Source organism: Lepisosteus platostomus, chromosome 9 (assembly GCF_059453375.1).
Source record: "Lepisosteus platostomus isolate fLepPlt1 chromosome 9, fLepPlt1.hap1, whole genome shotgun sequence".
NCBI lineage: Eukaryota > Metazoa > Chordata > Actinopteri > Semionotiformes > Lepisosteidae > Lepisosteus > Lepisosteus platostomus.
The window spans coordinates 24,599,290-24,621,492 of NC_142619.1; the positions used below are offsets into that span (position 1 = coordinate 24,599,290).

Here is a 22,203-nt window from a genome sequence, read left to right on the forward strand (position 1 = left end):
AAAAATGTTTCTCTAATTTTGTGCGTATTCTACATACTATGCTAACAACAGATTTTTAAAACAACATGGAAACATTTTTTGTTTTTCAAGGATTTCTTCTGAAGAGAAAAAATGCTCTTGATTCGGTGGAAGTATTTTTTAAACATTTCAAGGTGCAGATCCAGCTGATTACTTATCACTTACATATTCTTTTGGCATTCTGTCTCAATTTTATTTGAATAGGGAAAAAGTGGAGCATATTTTGCACTGGAGCAAAAGCCCGTAAATGTTCTTTCTTTCCCTTCGGTTTTACGCAATGCTATTAGACATCATTGTTTCCTATTGAATTCCAACTGTTGTGTTATGTTAATGTTAAAATTATTTTTTCCATCCTAAGGTACACTGGCTAGATTAATGAGAGGCTTAAATGAATGGTAATGGATTGTAAAAGCTGGTTGCTATATTTTTTGCATTTTAATGCATCTCAGTACATACAGTATCGTAAATGTGTGTTTGTTTACAAGAAAATCCTACCCAAGGTATCCATGGTAATTTTTACTTCCGCACTGGGACCTGGACCAGCTCCATTGACAGCAGAGATCTAGGTAATAAAATAATATTGTTTATGTATATGATATATTTAGAGAGTTTAGTATCAATAAACTTTCTTTTACAGCATAATTGGCTAATTTACCGCAGTTGTCACTGGTCAACATAGACGATTTGAAAAAAGTCACCAATCAATAACAATAACATCAAATTAGTACAGCAGAGGCAAAAAAGGGCAAGATACGTCCTAAAATCAATATTAGTTGTAAGATAAGGAGTTTATAACAAGTTTAGGAAGAGGGTTATACTGCTCACCTACGTACAGTATATAATTCTCGTACCCAGGACTTCCCTTTACATGCATCCCCATCTCCAACCTAGCAGCAATTCCCTTGCTCACTCCCCACAGTACTGAAGGGAAGTTTGGGCAGTCACTCCAAATATTCTCTACGCATTTCGTCCTTCTATCGCATTCATTATGATCGTACTACTGAACCATCTGCTGTGCATGTCACGGGGGACCATGATACAACATTTCAAGCAATATGCAATTGACTCACGGCAACATGGTCAAACCCTGTGAAGACCAATGAATGCACTCAATCAAGCTTAAGCAGCATTTCTTAGGAGAACCAGAGCATCTGGAGGAGACCCATGTGGATACAGGGAGGACTTGAAGACTCCACACAGTCCAGAATTGCACCCAAGATCCAAGAGCTGTGTGGTAACGGTGATAACCAGCTAGCAATGAAATTCTATCTGATATTAAAGGTCAAATTCTATTTTTTTTATTTAATTTGGAATTCAGCTCCATAAATACATCAAGTGGATAAAAGTCTGAATAAAACTAAAATACACATTTACAATTTACAGCACTACTGTTTATGTCCTAATGTGCTATTACATAAAGTAATCAAGATCTGAGTTATATTTTTTGCTTATCTAAATTTGCAGTTTATTGCAAAAAAAACAAAAAAAAAGAACAAAAAACATTAACTGCAAAGAAAAAGGGAACAACTAAACAAGGATAAAAATGTTGGTCACTTTCCACTTCTGTGCAGAAGAAGAGTAAAACATACAGTAATACAATAAAAGGTAATATACTAGAAAACAAAAAAGGAAATATAATACAGGAATTATTATTTTCATTTCATGGACTGGAATTTGTGTCTTTGATCTTGACACAAAAGCAATCCCATTTCTTTCCAATAAAATAAGATATGAAAAATTACCTCTAACAAAAATATCAAGATAAAACCTTGACTTTAATACTTAAAGCTTGACTTTTGCATAAAATAGTGTTTGAGTGCCATGTTAAAAATGTCCTTACTTAATTTGATGTATTTGATGAAAAACAGTAAAAATGCTATAATTAGAGGTTAAAGTTGTTTGCACTACAAATCACTCAATTGTCACCAAAACACAATTGTTAAAGTATGTGGATTTACTTATACTCACTCTGATGCTGTAGGTATGTCCCCCTTTTAATCCCTCTATGACAGCTGTCAAAGTATGGTTTTCATTTTCAGTTATTGGGAGACTTTTTATTTCAAAGTCAAGGGTACCTCCTCTGAAAACTTTAGCCCAGTATGCACTAATATTTCCATTTGGTTCAACAGGCGGTGAAAATGTTACATAAACTCTGGTTACATTGTTCGGTATTGTTTGAAATGTCATATTTTTAGGTGGGTCCTTAGGTTCTGAGAAGAAAACACGCAAAGGATGAATGTAAAAAAAAAATACTGTAAATTTTCAATACTAACACACTCTTAAAAATGTACAGTATCACTCCTATGTCCCCCAACTCAAGATTTTTCTTCTGAAATGTTTACTGTTATTTTATTACTGCTTGTTGTGAGAATCATACAATTTTTCTTCCCCAGTAAAGTATTTTCAGTTTCCCTAAGTTTTCCTTTGTATTATTTGGTCATATGGACACAATCTGTCAATATATCAGACAGATTTGAGAACAATAAGCAATCTAAATACCAGCTATCAAAAAAGTATTAATTCAGATTTGCACATTGACCATCCTACACAAAGGCAGATGGTGAAAAGTTCTTGGAAAGCAGAGCTAGCAAAGGGTAGTTATTTTAAAATACAAACTTGTAATAACATTTAATGAACATAGCAGATTAAAGTAAAATAAAATAAAAACGAAAACCTACAAATATAGGAGAGATAATTGTATAGTTTTACTCAATTGAGATCTGGAATTCACCTTTAAATTTCAAAAACTAATTTAAAAGTCTTTGTGTTAATCATTTCCTGGTAAAAAAAACTTTTCACAAAAGTGAAAAAGTGAAAAATAATTCAGATGTGATCTGTTGGAGCAAAAGTTGTGATTACAAATTTTCAAAACTGGGGCTTCATATTTGAAGCAAAACAGAAAGAGTGTTACTGATTAAAGGGGGACTTACCATCTTCAAGTGTTCTGACATATATTGGTTTACTGGCTTTTCCATGTACCCTTGCATCCTTCACATCTCCAGTAAAGGCTGTTACTATTACAGAGTACCTTGTAAATGCTGTCAGATTTGATACCACAACACTCTTCGTTTCTTCATTTCTCCTCACCAAGGTGTAATTGAAAACATCAGTGTCTACCTATAGCAGTAAAAAACAAACTTATCAAGTATGAAACACCTTTTTACGTTGTTGATTCACAATTGAAAGCACTCAGACCAAAATCAGAAAATCTGTTGAATCGTGAGATTGAAAGCTGGAGTCTAAAATGAATTTACTTCTCCTTTTATTAAATGTGATGAACAAAACAACAAAGACAAAAATGAAAAAAGCTTATATCTTAAAGAGTTTAAACCTAAATCTGTTTTGGAAATTGATAAAGCCAACAAAAATGTTGAATTTCTACAATAGATTGTGACTAAGTGGCATTGAAATTTGGTCAATACATACCTTTTGTTTGTACACGACTAAAAAAACAACTTATTTACATTATAACTGTAATCAGTCCTTTTTATAATAGGGTCAGTTTTGTGTTCCTTGGTTTATTTTACTTCTTCTTTGTTGCTTTTAACTGGTCTCTTCTAACTGGTATTCTCTCGGCCAAAACATTAATAAACATACTGTATATATTTGTTACATAAGTAACTTCTTTAATCTTTGATATGATAGACTTTTTTATTTTTTTAATTTATGTTCAGGAAATATGAACACCACTAGAAAATATATTTTGGTAGTTTTAGATTTTCCTAAAATATTTTATAAAACCCATACACCATATTAACAGAACTTCCACATAACAGCTACTGTTTTAGTGTATTTATCCAGCTGTATTTTTGTGCAGACAAATTCTTAGAAACTTATTTGAGATGAACAAATGAGCTGTTTAAATTAAACATAAAGTATTTTCTTGAACACAAAAGGGCCCCAGACATGCACCTCATTCTGAGCCAAACAAATCTGTTCTTGTGAAACAGTTTCTCTTGGGATGGCTTCTTTTTATTTTATGTATGTCTCTGCAGTTTTGCTGTTTTTTCAGTTTTAAATGGTCATTCTGTGCAGATTCTCAGAAGGTCACACAGTAGTTTTCCCACTGGATGGGTTTTGTATTAAATGCAGCTGCTGAAGCAGCAGGTAAGTTGTGGCTGTGTAATAATGTTACATGGTTGCTATCTGACAGATGTGTCTCTCCAGCCCAACTGAGAGTTGACCATGACTGAAGTTTCTGATGCACTAAACAGGCCTTAATTTCCTCTACTGACAATCAAAAGCATGGTTCATTTTCACACCTCCAAGACAGGCAATGTGACATTGAAACATTTACAGAAAGCCTTTAAAATGGATAACTTACACGGTGATATGGACTTGTAAGCTCAAGAATTATGAGCAGTCATAACATTTACAACTTCCTATTACTGCAAAGGCAGCTTCCAAATATACAGTTAAAAAATGAAAACCATCTCCAGCATTTTGAAAGATGCTGCTACCAAATGTTCAGAGATCAGAGATGTGCAAGACGAATGGTGACTGAATTATTGCCCACAGACACTTTAATTGTTATTGTTTATTACTTAAGCCAAATATTTACTCACAGAAGTGATGTCTATGAGATAAAATGTGGGTCCTGTAACAACCTCAGGGTCCTCCCAGCTAATTTTCATGTTGTTGGAAGAAACTACCACAGTAACGTTTTCAGGAGCAGCATCGGGATCTGAAAAAAAATGTATATATACCGTACTAAAAATGTCAATCAGTTTCACAGACAAATTGTCATTAAAGTTTGAGGTGTCAGTGCTGTGAGGTTCTATACATATTCAAAGGGCTTTTTGTATAAAAACAATAATATTCTTTTTTCAAAGAACTGATAAAGATATAGAGAGTGTTTAAGTGCAATGTACAAACTAAAGGACTGAAAAGAAAAATATGTTTTCATGTTGCAAAAAATGTACAGATATAAATAATGTTTCACATAAATGAATATGCTAATTGCCATCGAACTAGCAGTGTAATTGAAGAGCTGTGGTATTGATTTGAGAACTTTGCAAATATTCAACAGTCAACTAATTGTCTTTTGTTTCTCCAAATGTAATTTGTAGCATTTTTGCAAGCAATGTACTAAACTAATTCTTTAAAATAACGCATTTACTGAAATGTGTTCATGCTTCTCCTACACAGAAAAACAGAGACTTTTGTGTAAAAATATCCTGAAATAAAATGCATGTTTCAGACATGCAAAATAGAATGATTTTCTGACAGACCTACAAATAGATGAAAGATGGATACTGCAGACAGTAAAAGGAAAATAACCTTGAAATGTAATTGATTTAAGAGTTTTAAGAGTTTGACAGGCTAAAAGATTACTAAACCAAAACTGAATACTTGATGGATGTTTTATAGTTTTCTAAAATAAATTATTCTTTTAGTAAATGTGACCATCACTAAGTAGCATCCTTGAATATTTTTTACTACACAAACGTGTAGCATGAAAAAAATATGAATCAAACAATATCTGAATACCAGAGAACAAAATACTAATATTAAATCAACCAAGGAGAAGATAAAAGTATTTTAGGAAGGTTTACAGATCTATTCAGTGACATCTGCAGCCTACATTTACTTGCCTATGCTATAAGCACTAAAGACTTATTAAAGTTGGGCCTATGATTTTTTGGTGAATTAATTTTATTGCTGAACTTTATTTGGCCTACTGATGACTGTCAATGACTGATTTAAGATTATTTTCAAATAAAATGCTGTCAAGTCTTGGTACTGTCAAGGTATCAGTATACTGCAGGGTCTTATAAATCACAGCAATTTACTCAGTAAAAAATGTCCTGTCCTCATTCTCTCAGCCACACATAATCCAAACACTTCCTCTCCATAGCTCCTTTCTCTAGCCCTCCATAATAATGCATTTTCTGTAACTAATAACCGTCATTTCCCGATTATCATGCTTCCATCCTTCCTCAGGAATGTGGGTCTTACAGGGGTCAGGGTCATCTTTCCTCCTTACTGTGTACCCGGATGCATGGATTGTGGTTAAAAGGCCTTGGCTGGAAGGTGAGTCTGGATAACACATCATTTCACACACAATTCCAAGCAATAGTTCTAGCAGGCAGACACATTAACAAGGAAAGTCACGCCTGCCACTTTCTTGGTAAGTAACCACCTTGCAGAAAGATGAGTACATGGGTGTCAAGTCCTTTTGAGTTGACTGCATCTTGTGCCTTTCATCAGCTTTTTACCCATTTAATTATACATGTCCGATATCATTCCCCTTGACTGCCACTTAAGACCAAATGACACATACATATTGTGTATAGCTGCACTGAAAACCCAAACAGGACTTTTCACTAATGGAAACTCTTTTACAAATGAGAACCACTGCTGATCATAAACCACACTGCTGATAACATTCTAAAGAGTTCAGCTTTCTTTTCTCACAGTAGCTTTTTATACCAATAAACCTTTAAATGAATTCCATATGCCACACAGCATATTTAGTTCATCTTGTTACTAATAAGTGATATCTCTTATCCAGCAATTTCTTGAAAGAAGCTGGGTTATCAGCTTCAACAATGTGGGAGGGTAGCTTGTTCTACACCCCCATAGCTCTTTGTGTAAGGAAGAGAGTCCTGTTCTCAACCTTAAATACACTTCCCCTATCTGTATTAAAGTTTCTCTTCCCATACATTCCTGATATCAAAATGTTTTATACAGCTTTCCTGTTTTGTAAGGGATAAACAAATGGAAAACTAAGAAAATGTCATTTATATACTGCACATACAATGTAATACATTGTACTTACGCCCTGGTAATGTTTCTGTAGTTATCCATTCTGAAGCATTGCCATAACCAGCATTTGTTCGGGCTGCAACACGAAACCTGTATCGTCTGAATTTCATAAGAGAATATACTGTGACCTCCAGGACCTCATCTGTGCCATTTGTATAGTGCATTGCTTCATTTTCGACACATTCAGCTGTGATCCAATCATTACACCACGTGGACAGACGTTGCACCACGATCTGGTACTCTTGCAGGTAGCCAGGAATCGTGTCAGGTTGAGACCAACTTAAGGTCACACTTGTTGACTGGATGTCACTGACATTTAGATTCCGAGGAGCACTTGGAACTTAGTAAAAGGAAACAGAACAGAAGGAGTTCATCTGTGGTGAATAAGAGCAGTAAACATACCTTTCCAGACAGTTCAATATTTAAAATGTAATGAAAATAAAAACATGGCTTCTCTGTTTAACTTAATACTAGAAGGCAAACAACCTTCTTCAAATTAGATAAACAGATAGATAAGCCAACATGGAAACACAAGAGAAATATTTCAGGATCATGGTCTTAAATTTCTTGTCCTGATGCTTACATTGTAATATTAACCTCAAATATACTATAACAACCCCAAACAGATCACATCTTTGTGAGTGCATTTTTTTTGGAGCATGAATTTTAAGGATCTTGCTTAGAAACAGCACAACTATGAAAGTTAAAGTGAATTAGACAGGAGCCTACAGGTGTAATTATTATACTCTGTGTGACAAAACAGTGGAAACCACAGGTTTCAGTTCACAGTTATCTCCATGTTTTCAAATCAGTGTAATATAACTATAGCATAATAAAACAAAACTGAAAAATATTCGATGGAAAAGTCAACAGCAGTTTATGTTGCTATAAGGAACATAAAGTGATTCAGGTGATGCACTCTGAGCAATATGGCTGTAGTTTAAATTGTGTTTTTCCAATCGAGTGAAAATAAATCTAATGGTATGACTTTCCATTTCAGTATCTACAGAAACTTTTTTTTTCACCAAGTGTTCTGTTCTGGCTACTTCTAATTTTAATCATCATGATGAAATTGTTTTTTCATATAATAATATAGAAATACTGGGAACAGTAATGTCATTGGCATTGGTCCATTTCAGGTCAGTTGTGCCAATGTGTAGAAATACTTTCTAGTTCAGACAGGCCCCTTTGCCCCAAGTGTGCTGTGGTGACCACCGGGAGCTCAGCCTTGTTGTCCCACAGCGGGAAGCCCAGGCATGTGCAGCTCCATGTGACCTTCTGGCAGGATCATGTATCAAGAACTCTCCCTCTTGTAAAAATACTCAGTCTTATTTTATTTCATATAATCTCTGGTATGGCTTTAAGGCCATGTTCTGCAAAACATCAGTTTAATCTTTTGACCAAAAATGATGTTTGTGGAAAATAAAAGACTGGTACTGTGAGTAGTGAAACTAATTTCATTTTAGTTCAAGTCTGAAATAAATGCACTGAGAATGACTCAATGCTGGCTAGAAAAGTGTGACTAATACTAGGTGGTCATTAACTTGAAGCTTTATACCAAATATGAGTGTCTGATACAACAAAAACTGAGAACAAATCTCTACATTTTTATTTGAGCTGCAATATAATTTTCATTATTTTACAAATCCTGTAACAATCTCAATTAATGGTAAACAGCCCAAATCAACACAACTTTGTTCTAATTTTAAAATATAATTTATAAAATACAACTGTAGGTTGTAGGTTTGATCACTTATGTGCATCTTATAGCATACTTCAATAGAAAGAAAAGCATATCTAAGAATACTATAAATGAGAGAAAAGTAGTACCTGATTCTTCTAATGTCCTGGCAATGCATGAATGGTTTTTCCCTTTTCCAGCAGAATTCACAGCCATGACAAGAAAGACATAAGTTGTGTTTGCATGTAGCCCTCTAATTGTGCGCTTGAGTTCAAATGGCTTGAGTTCCTGGACATTATGCCCAAACTCTATAATATAATGAGTGATAACTCCATTTGGATCAATAGGGGCTTCCCATTCAATAAAGACCGACTGCCAGTTTGTCCCAATACAATGAAGGTTTTGAACAACATCTGAAACTGTGGAAAACCAAAAAAAGAAGCAGATACAGATCAGAAATCATTATCTGTGTTGTTTAATTTAACAGTTACTGTTTCTACATGGTCTCATAATTCCAAGAGGTACTGTACATTAAAATGATTAAGAAACCTGCTATTAAAACAACTACATAACATTTACAAATACCACAAATTGTGATCCAGCCAATCCAAATTTCAAACAATACTGTTTTACATTTTCTCTCAAGTTCTATGTGGTAAATGATACCCAGTTGAGCACCAAATACACTATTCAGGTACTGTAACATCAGTGGTATATTACATATTAACCATAATAATGCAGAAATGCCACTTAAGTTTCCCCATTTTAGAGACCTGCCATTAAGTCTTGTGGGCAGAACCCCTGCAGGCTACCGTTTTCGTGGTCCCCTCTGTAAAGTCTACTGTTTATTTTTTTCTCTCAGGATTTTACTTAATCTTTTTAACTCATATCTTCATTAACCACTGTACTCAATTCAATCAGGTACTGGAGTATTCAATACAACTCACCCTATGTCACCCAATTGCAATCTCCAGTTTAACACTAACAACCACTTAATTCATTCCGCTCTTTCAACTCTTTACTCTCTGTCCTCCTAAGTGTATGATCTTCAAAAACCCTCGCCCACTTAACTATAACTATACCGGTGATCCTGTTTGGCTAGGGACAAATATCATCTTCACTTGCTCTCCTGAAATAGCAGCAGCCGGTTTGTTGTTCTTTCTGTCACATAATGTCACATTCTCTTCCACTGAGACCACACAGTTGTCTGCTGGTGATAAAACCTGTAGTACTCAGAACTCCAGGCTCCTTCTCAAGCCTCCGTCTTTGAGCTATGAGGAGAAAATATGCTGCTGCTTTGCCAGGTGTTGCCCTACTCCTACAACTGCTACTGCCTACTTTTAGCCCTGGTTCAGCTGGCTAGGCTTGTTCCACGGCAACACACTTCAGTCACATTGAGCCTGGCAAATGAACTACCACGCAGGTATCTAATTGATACGTGTCACGGTTGTTATCCCTCCTCTAGAGGGTGCTCCACTACTCTTGTCATTAGTTCTGTGTGATTGTTTGTATGTTCTCCCAGTGTGCCTTGTTTGTCTCCCCCTATTTAATCCCAGTGCCTCCAGTGCTCAGGGCTCAGCATTAGGGTTCGGATGTCACAAGGTCCATCTATCACCAGACTGCTGGATGCCTGAGGGCATACTGTAGGCCTCATCCTTGACATCCTCTGATCTCTGAGCCCAGGGCCTGGAGGACCTCGCCCCGTGACCCCAGGACTTCCCATGTTCGTGTTTTCCCCCTTCCTGTGGATTTTAACCTTGTGTTGTCTCAGGATGGATCTCACGGTATCGGACTCATGGACTGTGCCCTGGCCCTCCTTTGGACCTGTTTGGACTTGGATGCCTCTCTTTGTTCCCCTATTCACTGGTTCACAAACTGTCACTGTTGTTTTGATGCACTATTAAACCCCTGTGTGTTTTCCCCAAACTATGTCTCCTGTTTCCTCCAGCTCTTTCCACTTTGTATAGGGTCTAACCTAATACCTGAGACATAATGTAGAGCCTATCTGTAATGAGACCTTTCCAAATCATTATTTTTTTGGAAATAACATTCCATATCCCAATATTCAATCCATTACATTCTGTTCTTCTCTCTCATGACGTCACTTCACTCAAATACCAAAGTAGTACAAACTAACATTGTTATGCTGTTCATAAAACGCACTGACTCTTTTATTAAAATGCCGCAAGTACCGTATGTTACAATCTCTTTAGAACTGATGTTTTGTTTCTTATACCTGATTATTTAACTCAAGTTTTTTTCAATGCTAGAAAATCCCCTAAAATGTTTTTATTCACATTGTCAGTTTTATGCACAAGATTCACATACCTGATTCATTTGTTGTAAATGTAACAGAATTGCTGAAGAGATTTCCATTTCCTACTTTTGTGAAAGCAGAGACACTGATTTCATAGAAGCCATTGGGTTTAAATCCAGATAACTGTGTTTCTGTCACACGTCCTGATGTATTCTATTAAAAAGAATTCAAATAAAAAGCAAAGAATTAGAAAACCTTCCTCTATTTGCATAGTGTGTATTTCATTTAAAACCTTATTTCATTATAGATATACTTTATATTTATTTAAAAATGTAAGCATTTAAAATTGTAAGCATTTATTAAATCTATTACATTATCTTACATCATGTTTATTTAAAAAATGCCATTAAAGACCACCTATTCTACATATTCCTACAGTGCATTCCTGACACATGAAAATATTCTATTCCAAATTTCAAATTTGAAAATAAAAAAAACACTGTAATATATACTGTGTAGGAAAGAAAAATAAAAATAAAAGCCACTACAAATTAATTAGAGAATGATTTATTCTTATTGAATACCTGATATGATAAGGTCTGACTTTTGTTTTCAAATATTTTAAAAGTGTAGAGCTGCACAATTCCATTTGGCTCAGGACTAGGGTTCCACTTTAGCCACATGGAATTCGCTGTATAATTAGATATCATCAGGTTTTGTGGTGGAGACGATGGTTCTGTAATTTGAAAACAATTATCATGAATATTAATAAATGTCATCTAAAAGATATTTTTAATTATTAAAAATTTCACAACATACTGACCTGCTTCATCTGTGTATAGGAGAAATGAGGTTGAAGGGCCAATACCTCTTTTGTTTATAGCAGAAATTGACACATTATATGGTGTGAATGGGGTAAGATTAGACAAAATCAGGCTAGTATTAGAAGTAAAAGAGATACTGGGTCCAGTGGGTCCTGCAAGCGCAATGGAGTAGTTTAATATGACTCCATTTGGTTGATTGGGTGGTTTCCAGGAAACCCGAATAGATGACGACGAGAGATTTGTAGCAGAGCTGATCAAAGGTGGTGATCCTGGTACTGAAAAACAAAGAGAATAAGAATGAGATTCCATATAGAATAGTGGCATTTAATATGTATGTAGCTGTCAATCTGCCCTATTAATTTGTGCAACAGAAATGGTGATTTTTATCAGGAAGATAATGGAATTTGTAATGTAAGATGCTCAGAGGGTAAGAATTCAATAAAGTCACTTTGCCATTCGCTAGTCACCAGAAAAACAATATCTTTTCTATAGATATTGGAGATCAGCTGGAAATGATTGTGGGTGCATTTAAAAAAACAACTGCATGGTATTGGTAAAGGTAAATTCTAATTATGACAAACTGAGCTGACAAATATTGAGGGATAAGAAACTTAATCCTTTAGTGTTGGGCGTTAACTTGCCTGGCTGCAGAAATGACAGCCGTGGTTGAAGGTCAGAGCTATCACAACCCAAAAGGATCCTCAAAACAGTTCTGTAGATTTCTTCAAGTAAGGAACTATTGGAGCTCAAGTTTAGCAGAAACCAATTGGAAAACATGTGCCATAGCTTGGAATGAATGAGAAGTTTGTATGGTGCAGGCATGAGCTTTGTATGATCAAGTAGATGTGGATGAGCAGTGTTTCAGAAGAACAGTGGTGTTGAATAGAGTGAACACGAAGCACATACTGTATGAAACAAGCAAAGGAACATAGGATTCCAAACAGAATCCCTAAAATAAGAAGAAATATCTGTTACGTCTGTGGGTTGAAGCTTAGGGAGGAGAAATTCAAGGACCCTTATTGTACCAGTTTGACACCAAAGGGGGTGGGAGTAAATGGTCTGCTACCATAGCTGTCAGGGTACATGAATATGGTACAGGCACCGGGAACAGAGGGGCTGCGAATTATGAGCCCTATACCAGTGTAGACTGACACTATGTGCTCACACTCTTGGGGCAGAGTGGATACCAGATCAGTGGAAGACAGAGAAAAGCAGGACTGCAGGACAAGAATATGAAGCGATGAAACAATGAAGATTTCCTGGGGTTATAGTGGTGGTCCACTGGACCCTTGACCAGAAACGGAGAGAAAAGGGGAAAGAAAGGGAGAAAGAGTGGAGTGAGCATTGAGAGCGGAAGAGAGAGGGAGAAGCGCCCACATTTTTTCATAAATCCAGTGATAGTTGACAACATCAGGTAACTAGAAGAAAATAATAGACAGCACAGCAAGTTTAGAAAGACATTTTTTTCTATTAATTTTAGGTTAAACAGCTCCTTGTTTGAGAAGAAGTAGGACAACTTACAATGGTAACATCTTACAGTACATAAGATGTTTGTCTCCAAGAAAACTGAAAAGCGGCGCACTAGGAAAGATGTGCACAGAATTGTGAGAAACTGACAAGTATTTATACATAACAGCGTGGAAGTACAAGATTAGAATGTGACCTACTCCTGAATATATTGAACTCAGAGATTTGACACACCTCTTATGTTAGAATAAGTATTTTTAACATGTGGAGAGTATGTCTAAAAAGTGTTCGTAAGAGTAATCTGCTACAAAATTACCACTGACAGCAAAAACACGGTACCAGGTATTACATGATACCCAATTGTGCCTGCAGTCACAGATATACCTCTCTAGAAGCAATCCTTCAGGTGGTTCCTATGAGTCACATAACCCTAACATTGAGACACTGCACCAGGTAGACCAAGTCTGGTTAAGTCTGAGGTGTTTCCTGACACTTGGTCACTTTGTTAGAGTCTAGTGAAAGTGGATGGATGGACGTTGAGTTTTCCAGCAATTTCTTACTACAGCGTACTTGACAGAAACATTCCCACACTGCATATATTGTACTCCCTCTTTCGTTCTTTTTACGATGCATGTATCACACAATATTTGTTGTTGTACCCAAACGGTAATACAGAGTATAAATGAGGAGAAGGAAGCAAAGAGCTTTACATTTGTAGAACTTATCGGCACTTATATTATTCCAACATATTAAACAGTTAGGGTCACAAAATGAACAATTAGGAATTAAAATACAATTTGTGTTTCCAAAAAATATATATTGCATTATTATTATTTTTAAAATGCATGATGCCTTTCATTCTAATGGAGAAAGCACAATCTAACCAATGTGAAGGCAGCACATAAAATACAGAAAAAATACCAATTAGTTTGATGGACGTAACGGCACAAATGAAAAACACACTTACTGTCTTCATCGGTTCTCAGGTATTTTATTGTAGTAGTGTTTTCAGAAAAGCCTGCAACCGTTGCTGCCGTCACTTCTAAAATATAGTCCGTGTATTTCTGGAGATTCTCAAAAAGTATGACTGTTTTGTTGGTTGTCAGTTTTAATGTAGGAGTGTTTGCCTGAGCTTCCCTTAAGGAGACCATGTAAAACACTCTGCCGTTTGGTGAATCTGGTGGAAGCCAACTCACACTGATGGTCGTTGAAGAAATGTTTTGGGCATTAAGATTGTTAACGGGTCCATCTGGAACTACAAATATTAAAATAATATTGAATACTTAACTGCTTTAATTGTTTAAACAAAATAGATGCTATTATACAATCGGTAAAACAATACAATTGGATATAACCCAAAGCTTAACATAAAGGTGGAATGCATCTTCAAGCCATTTTCTTGTTGGTAATTACCAAGATAATCTAAGAGCACCAGGAAAACAAAATAACAAAACCTATAAAATAGCACTTTGATTACATCCTTCTTGCACAAGGACTGTAAGGTATTTTATACCCATCACATTAGCTTATTTCTAGAATTTTATGGAATGGCACAAATGACACACACTCTCTTCAAACATTCCATGGACAACCCACACTTTTTCAATGAGCTGACCCTTTCAGACTTGACTTCATTTTATCACTTTAAAATCACACTAATTAATCAATTCTTATTTGCCAGCAGGGATCATTAAACACAAACACATTTTCACATATTGGAAGTGTTTCACTTCGAATTGCACCATGTCTATTGTTACAAACTGATTTTATTACACAAACCAATTTCTTCATAATACTGTATGTTCTTTTGTTCAGTAATAAGAAGAGTAAGAAATAATTATTGTACAATGATTGCACTTGAAGAAACCTAAAACATTTCCACTGTAGAAAACAGAAGAAATCTCAGTAGAGAAAACATGGAAACTCTGACTACTGTCAACTGGAAGCTTATACTTAGTGATAAGCCCATGTGGCTTTAAAGGGTGAAGCCAGAAAAGAAGAGCCCATGTGATGATCTGAACAGGAAAGGCAGGTTTCAAATCCTCTGGAACTGGAACACAACAAAAGACTTTAACAAGGCAGAATAGCATCAGACAAAGCAGATCATAATAATAGCAGATGGCAAAGTAAAAATATTATTCCTCATTTGAGAGAGTTTAGCAGAGTGTAAAGAATTAAAATAAAGTTTCATTGTGACATCTACCACTTTTTTCTAAAATCTCATAAAAACCCAGTGAGTACAATAAATTAATTTTAAAAGCAACACTATAGATCTTAGTAATTTTATATTTTCATTATTACGCTGGAGGTAAAGATTAAGTTAAATATGAAGAACAGAATAAAAACAAAAATAACTCCAAAAGCAATGCAAATTGATAACTTTAAAGACAATATTGTAAAACATTTGATTAAAACATCATCACACAAAATTAATAAAACAGCACTATAATATCCATTTTTATTTCTGGACCAAAGCTCAGCTAACAAAATGTTTATAGCCTACTATATGTTAAAAAATATGGCTCCTGCTTTGAGAAACCAACAGAATTACTATTCCTTTCCCAATACATTTTAGAAAGTAAATTTAGGTTTTTGCATTTTTGCCTTTAACAAAACAAATAATGACAAATAATTTTTAATGAAAATTGTTGAGAATGTTTTAAAGTTTTTATGTGATTTATAAAAATAGAAAAAATGGAGTAGACTACACAAGAGTACAAATATGTTCAGAATGTTGCAGTGTAAATACCTACCATCCTCTTCTGTGTACACGTATATCATGTCACTCATAAGATTTTCATTTCCAAGGGCAGCACTTGTACTAATCCATAGACGGTATAGACTGAATGTGACAAGGTCATTAATTATTGTGGAATAAGTTGAGTTTGCAGTATCAGTATAAGAATCAAAGACTGTAACGTTCTGAAAAAAATAATAATTATGCATGAACATATACCAGGCAATAAAAATAAATAGGAAATAAAGAACATCTGCATAAATTAAAATAATGAATACCTGTATAGGTCTCAGGACTTTTTAACCCTCAGCCTTACAAGGGTCAATACACCACACCCCGCACAGGAGGAAAGCCTATTAACTCTACTCATAAAGCTAAAACTTAAAGACACATTTAGACTTGTACTTTTTTATTTGGTACATTGCTACATTCTTAAAATCAATCTTACAAGCCTTTTTATATGCAGTTAGGTTAGATGAGATGGGCATTGTCCATTTGTCTATAATCTTTCTTATGTTTTTATGTATATGTAAGTTTGGGAATTACTAGAATTAACTTGTGTAGATTGCAATATGATAAAATCACAGTTAAGGGGGCCACATGCTTCTGCAGATAGCTTTGATGAACAGTAACTGCTTTTCTGACTGTTTTTTTATTTGGCATTGCAGAGGTTCTAATTAACACCCTCAAAGAAAAACACTGGTGTGTCACTTGGCTAATCTGCATTTCCTTTTTTACCTGACACAGCATCTGTTTGTTAGCTACTGTCCTGTGATGTTTGACATCCTGAACCAATTGTTATTTACACACATCAGGCAAAGGGACATCAGGAGAACTTGCTAAATGTTAATGATATAATAATCCCCTTTAAGTGAGTCTGGTGATAGTAAGTTTGTGTATTAGTGAAAACAACACCAAAATGCACTCAAACAAAACACCTCTGCTGTTTCTGTAATTAGTGTTATAGGAATGAACCGAGGTGTGAACAGAGGAAAGGGCACTTTCCCAACACACCAGGCTCATGTTTCAACCTTCTAGAGCTGGAACTAAGTCCTTCCTGCTGCAGGGCTTTATTTGTCTTCCTGAACCAGTATCTGTATCAACGGAAAAACTTACAGTCCTGTTCTTAACTTCATATTAAACAACACAAAAGGATTCCAATCTTGTGCGCTGTTGTTTGAACCAAGCCCATTTTTTTTAATTCATGTTTTTATGGCTTTATTTTATATAACTTACATGCATCACTCCAGCTGTTAACAATGATCTTTTATATAGCTGTGGCAAAGCTCTTCTGAACTCCTAAAGTAATGGCATTCATTTCCATATATATTGTGGACATACAGTATAGAATGTCACTCAAGCTTTTTTAGTAACAACCTTGCTGCAGCATGCTGTTAAATGGTATTTCAAATCAAAATGCCAATTCAAGAAAGAACAGAACATCATGGTTTGTTTTAACATCTAAGTTTGTTAAAACAAAAAACAATGATCTTTATATACACCATTCAGACAAGACAGAAGAAAACTAAATAAGCTCCAATTAAACAATATACAATGGTTCTATTATTTGATTACAGAAAAGCAACATAGACAGAATAGCCATCCCTCATTTGTAACATATTTACTTTTCAAAGATAAAGCTTTGGTTAAGTTTTGGATAACCCAAATCAATAAGATACACTTAAATTATTTGAAACATTTGGTCACAATACCAACAAAATAAAATAAAAATGTGATAGTTAAAAATGCCTGACCTGACTATAAATGCCTGAGCTGTTACTGTAATAAACTGTGTAGAATTGGCTTATTCCACCGAATGTTGCAGGATTCCAGTACACTTGTATTGAAGTGGACGTTATGTTAACATATGAAATGTTTCTTGAAGAATCATCTGGGCCTACAAAATAGAAAATGCATTTTAAATATTATTTTACATAAACTAACACAACTAAAGATTCACAATTCAAAATAATGTTGAGAAGTCTGTAACATTGCAGTTATAGTTATTACAATAAACAGTAAATTACCAAAAGGCTCAAATGACTGAGAAATAGGTGAGTGCGAACATTTAGTTGTAGCTACTACAGATGCTACAAATATTCCTAATATTGTTCCTAATCCTAATAAATCCTAATAAATATTCCTAAAAAATGTTACTTTTGTACCCTCAGCCATACATACACATCATTTTTTTAATTTAAAAAAGTCTAGATTCAACTGCAGAAAGTTGTTCGTTTATGCAGTATGTATGATTAAACTTCTGCAAGGTGTCCTTTACACACTATTGCAGTTTCTGGTAAAAACACAAATTAAATACTTCATGTAATATCTGTATAGTTATATTTAGTTTCAAGAAGCAAACAGCTATTATTTCAAAAACATTTTTGGTCAATTTAACTAGTAATATGCCCATTTATTTGCTTACCTTTGACAGAAGTCTTGAACGTAATTACACTTCTAATGCCTCCATCACCAAGCCTGGTCCAGGCGCTTACAGAAACATTATACTCCTTACCACTTTCCACACTTAATAACACTGATGTTTCCGTCACATTTATAATGAATTCACTTGACTGGTTCCTAGTAGATCAGCAGTGGTTTCCAAAAGGTTAAAAGAGACGTGTGTTAACCATGTTTCAGGAATTCCGAATGAATGAAAAACAATGATGACTGAATCTCATCTATGTTACTATTAATGAATCTAACAACATTGTTTTTAAATACTGTAAGTATTGGGGTAAATCTGGTTAGGACTGTAAGTAAACAACATTGGCAAAATGCCTCTTACATTTTAATTGTTTAATATTTTTCAAAAATCAACTCAAAACAACAAACTAAAACATTGAAGTTTTGTATTTACTATACTGTACATACGTTCAAACAATACAGCATATGTTTTTCCATTAACATTTAACCTTTCAATTATAGATTCTAAGTTCTATTTAGAAAGTATTAAACACAATATACATAAAGTAACAATGGAGCACACATTTTATTGGATATGTCATGTTAACCCTGGAAATATTAAACATTGGCATCTTATCCAAACGCTATCCCACAACATTGCAAATGGTTTCTTACTAGAGCAGTAGAGCAATGAATTTAAAAGTTTCTCTTCAAAACTAAAGTCTCAATATTAAAAATCAAAATTTCATTTAGCATTTTCGAAAAGGCAGTATTGTAATGTTGGGAAAACATTAGATTGTCTTACCATACATAAACCATATAGTACAGCACTTGTCCATTTGCTTGTAATGGTGGCATCCAAGACACCTTGACTTCAGAATCAGACAACTGCTTTACAGTCAGGAATTGTGGAGGGGAGCTTGGAACTGTTGCTCATGAGAAATACAGTTTCTACAGGTCAAAATCTCCTGTGAATGAGTGGTCTTACAAAATCATTAATATATACAAAATTATAGTCTGTGAAAAGGTAGCAGCAAATACAATTCAAGCACAGTACAGGATACCCTCTAGAGACGACATCAGCTCTGTTTTTATGAAGAAATATTTTTATTTCACTGTAATCTAAATTAATAGAACCCACTCGTTTCGCATACCGCTGTTATAATCCTTGTGCTTTTGAAAAGCAAACTCCTTTTCCATAAAAAATTGCAGTTCTTAAAAAAAACATGCTTGTGACTCACACACAGCTAAAGGAAAAGGTAAGCAGAAAAGAAGCAAATAAATAATGGGCCTAGAGGGAGCAGCAATCCCTGCTGAGCAGAACATTGAAGTCTTGTAAACAGCTTAGTATCCCACACAATTAAGTGGGTGTGAACTGCATCCAACATCCACTGCATCCAGATTGGCCTGTGCTATCCAAAATACATTTTTCCCAGAGAACGTGAATTTGTTAATGATGTATTCAGAAAAAGGAGCACATCTACACAAAGTCTGGGATGTCATTGTTTCGGTTGTATTCCATTTGATCTCATAATAAATAGAGTATACTGTATGTAATTTGCTTTCACCCTAAAGAGCAGTACATTTGTGTAAGTACAGTTTCGAGTGCCCTGTAGATGTTAATGGATATCACTGGAATTGTGTATGTCATATTTAATGAACATTCTTGTGCCTTATGGTTGTTGATCCATTTTTGTTCCTGGAAAGTAATTATGGTATTGTCCCACCTCAACAGCATAATTATTTTAATTACCCCCAACATAATGTATACATTAAAAACAAAATCACAACTAGAATTCAAATCCATTTGCATATGAGTTATAAACAATCTAAATATACTAAACTATATTACCTTCTTTAAGTGTGCAATCACTGACTTTTTCCTATCATAAATAACTGAACAACCTCATTTTAATTTAGTAATCCGAGAAAATTTTCAAAAATCATAAAAATATAAAATACTACACTAATAGACTGCAATTGTTATAAATAGAATTCAGAACCAGAATAAAATACAGAAGGTTAAAGATAACAAGGAAGATATCTCTCGACAAAACATTGTTTTGAAAACATTGCCAATACTGAAATCTAAACCAAGTATGCCAGGAATTATTTTCCAGGAAATCCTAATATGAAAAATGTGTTTTAAAGCTAATGATTTAATTTCCTGTTCTTTTGGATTATCTCTAATGAAAATGTGTCAGTGGATATGTAGATGATGGTTTGAGGCAGAAAACGTAACCATCAAAGATCACTAGAAATTCTTTTTTGGCAAAATGAAAAGTTCTAAAAGTCAGTGGTTAAATGATATGCTGAGATTACATTCATTGCAAAATGATGTATTGAACTGTTACCTTAGAATTTGTAAGAGAGTTATAGTATTATACGTTACTGATTACAGACTGGTTTCATTAAAAAATGTAATACAAATAGTATGTAAAAAAATCTAAAATATAATAGTTTAACATTTAAAATACCACTATAAATGCTGTATTTTATAGCATATTTACTTTGCTAACATGGAAAATATCTGCTTTTACACAGGAATACAAACCTGACTAGTACTTAAATGCAAGAAATTTTTTTTGCATGTGAGTATGACTTTTTTAAATACAAATCATGTGAACGGTGAAATAACATAGCACTTTGTGTTCTTGTTATGATAAAGATCTTATTCTGATAATGAATGATGAAATGGGGTTTACAGACCAGTCTCAATCTCAGTTTCAATCAGGAGAGTGATTTTTCACTTTCTTGAAAAGCAAAGGCCAATGTTTTTCTTTTTAAATAAATATGATGAGAAAGCATGGCAGTCCAGTTTTGACACTGCGGTGCTCAAAGACACAGAATCTTTTTTGTTTAACCGTCATTCCACTTGTCTGGACCCTATTACAATACACTTTTGGAGGACACCAATAATAGTAAAGATGGCGAACACATTGGTACAGTATGATGAATACAACCAATAAACTCACTAAAACATAACCTTTTCACCAGGGTAACCCACGAGAAAAAAAAGTTTTCAAAGAGGAGTCAGTATTGTTGTAAGAGGTACTGCATTATGGGTAGGCTTCTCTAGAACTGCTGAAGAAAACACAGAGTAAGCAGAGAAACAAGTGAAACACAACTTAAATACACATTGCAACTGGTTGGAAATGAAGTACATATGTTATATTAGTGCATGCTTTTTCCGTATGTCCTCCTTTGGAAACCACTGAAGTAATTATAAACCCTTTGACAATTTGGAAATGTCATTTCACACACAGCAAATTAAGATTTTCACCTAAACACACTTGATCATCAAATATTATTTCATCAATTGCTCACAAAATATTAAGGTGAAATTGAAGAAATATCTTCATCAGGATCCCTTTCAATGGCACATTCTAGACATACTGCAAAAACAAATTCAGAGAACACACCCACCCAAGACACATTCCACCTTTATATTTATTAAACCCTTAAGTGAAAACCTATTCTGTCTGAAAAACAGGCATTTTTGTTTGTAATAAAAGTCGGAATGCTCATTAATGACAGGATAACACTTTTTGTAAATTTTAAATGAACTGCATATTTTCCTGCAACTCACCATCTTCTAGCGTTGTCACATTTAAAACATCACTGGTCTGGTTTCCACTCCCAAACTTGGTGTTAGCCACCACAGTTATCCAGTACCATGCATTTTTCTTTAGGTTGGATATGATGACTTTAGTGCTATTAGTGCTGATATTCAGGGAGTGGGATGCATTCCAGTATTGTACTGTGTAAGATAGTATAATGCCATTGGCATGCAGTGGGGATAGCCATGAAACTGTTATCTTGGTGGAACTAATACTCCCATATGTCAAATTAAATGGTGGACTGCCAGGAGCTGAAAGAAGCAGAAAAGAACAATGTAAGCAAAACTGAGACCCTAAATAAAGGAACCATTACTTTATTTTACATATGTTAATTGATTATTTAAATAATATGCTTTTTATCATTAGAATCACACTGCATATAAAATGTGTTGAAACAAATTCCACTAAGACTATATATTTACATT

At 34.5% G+C, this 22,203-nt stretch overlaps 2 protein-coding genes across 5 annotated transcripts in view; both read right to left on the bottom strand.

Annotated features, from left to right (window-relative positions):
• Positions 1-22,203, bottom strand: part of LOC148654663 (phosphatidylinositol phosphatase PTPRQ-like) — an 87,967-nt gene that overhangs the window by 22,656 nt on the left and 43,108 nt on the right. For all 4 annotated transcript variants that reach the window (XM_088647253.1, XM_088647252.1, XM_088647251.1 and 1 more), the window contains 11 exons: positions 21,748-22,029; positions 13,983-14,270; positions 11,548-11,823; positions 11,309-11,460; positions 10,796-10,937; positions 8,617-8,886; positions 6,800-7,126; positions 4,584-4,702; positions 2,949-3,135; positions 1,987-2,228; positions 514-580 (listed from right to left, as the gene is read on the bottom strand). In XM_088647253.1, the coding sequence (XP_088503379.1) occupies positions 514-580; positions 1,987-2,228; positions 2,949-3,135; positions 4,584-4,702; positions 6,800-7,126; positions 8,617-8,886; positions 10,796-10,937; positions 11,309-11,460; positions 11,548-11,823; positions 13,983-14,270; positions 21,748-22,029 (2,352 nt within the window). The remainder of the gene's footprint in view (positions 1-513; positions 581-1,986; positions 2,229-2,948; positions 3,136-4,583; positions 4,703-6,799; positions 7,127-8,616; positions 8,887-10,795; positions 10,938-11,308; positions 11,461-11,547; positions 11,824-13,982; positions 14,271-21,747; positions 22,030-22,203) is intronic.
• Positions 14,287-21,739, bottom strand: LOC148654664 (phosphatidylinositol phosphatase PTPRQ-like). The gene is made up of 5 exons (XM_088647254.1): positions 18,964-21,739; positions 18,178-18,332; positions 17,507-17,649; positions 15,769-15,937; positions 14,287-15,065 (listed from the first exon to the last, which is right to left on the bottom strand). Exons 1-5 carry the CDS (start codon positions 19,014-19,016, stop codon positions 14,827-14,829), a joined length of 759 nt encoding a protein of 252 aa, XP_088503380.1. The 5' UTR covers positions 19,017-21,739; the 3' UTR covers positions 14,287-14,826.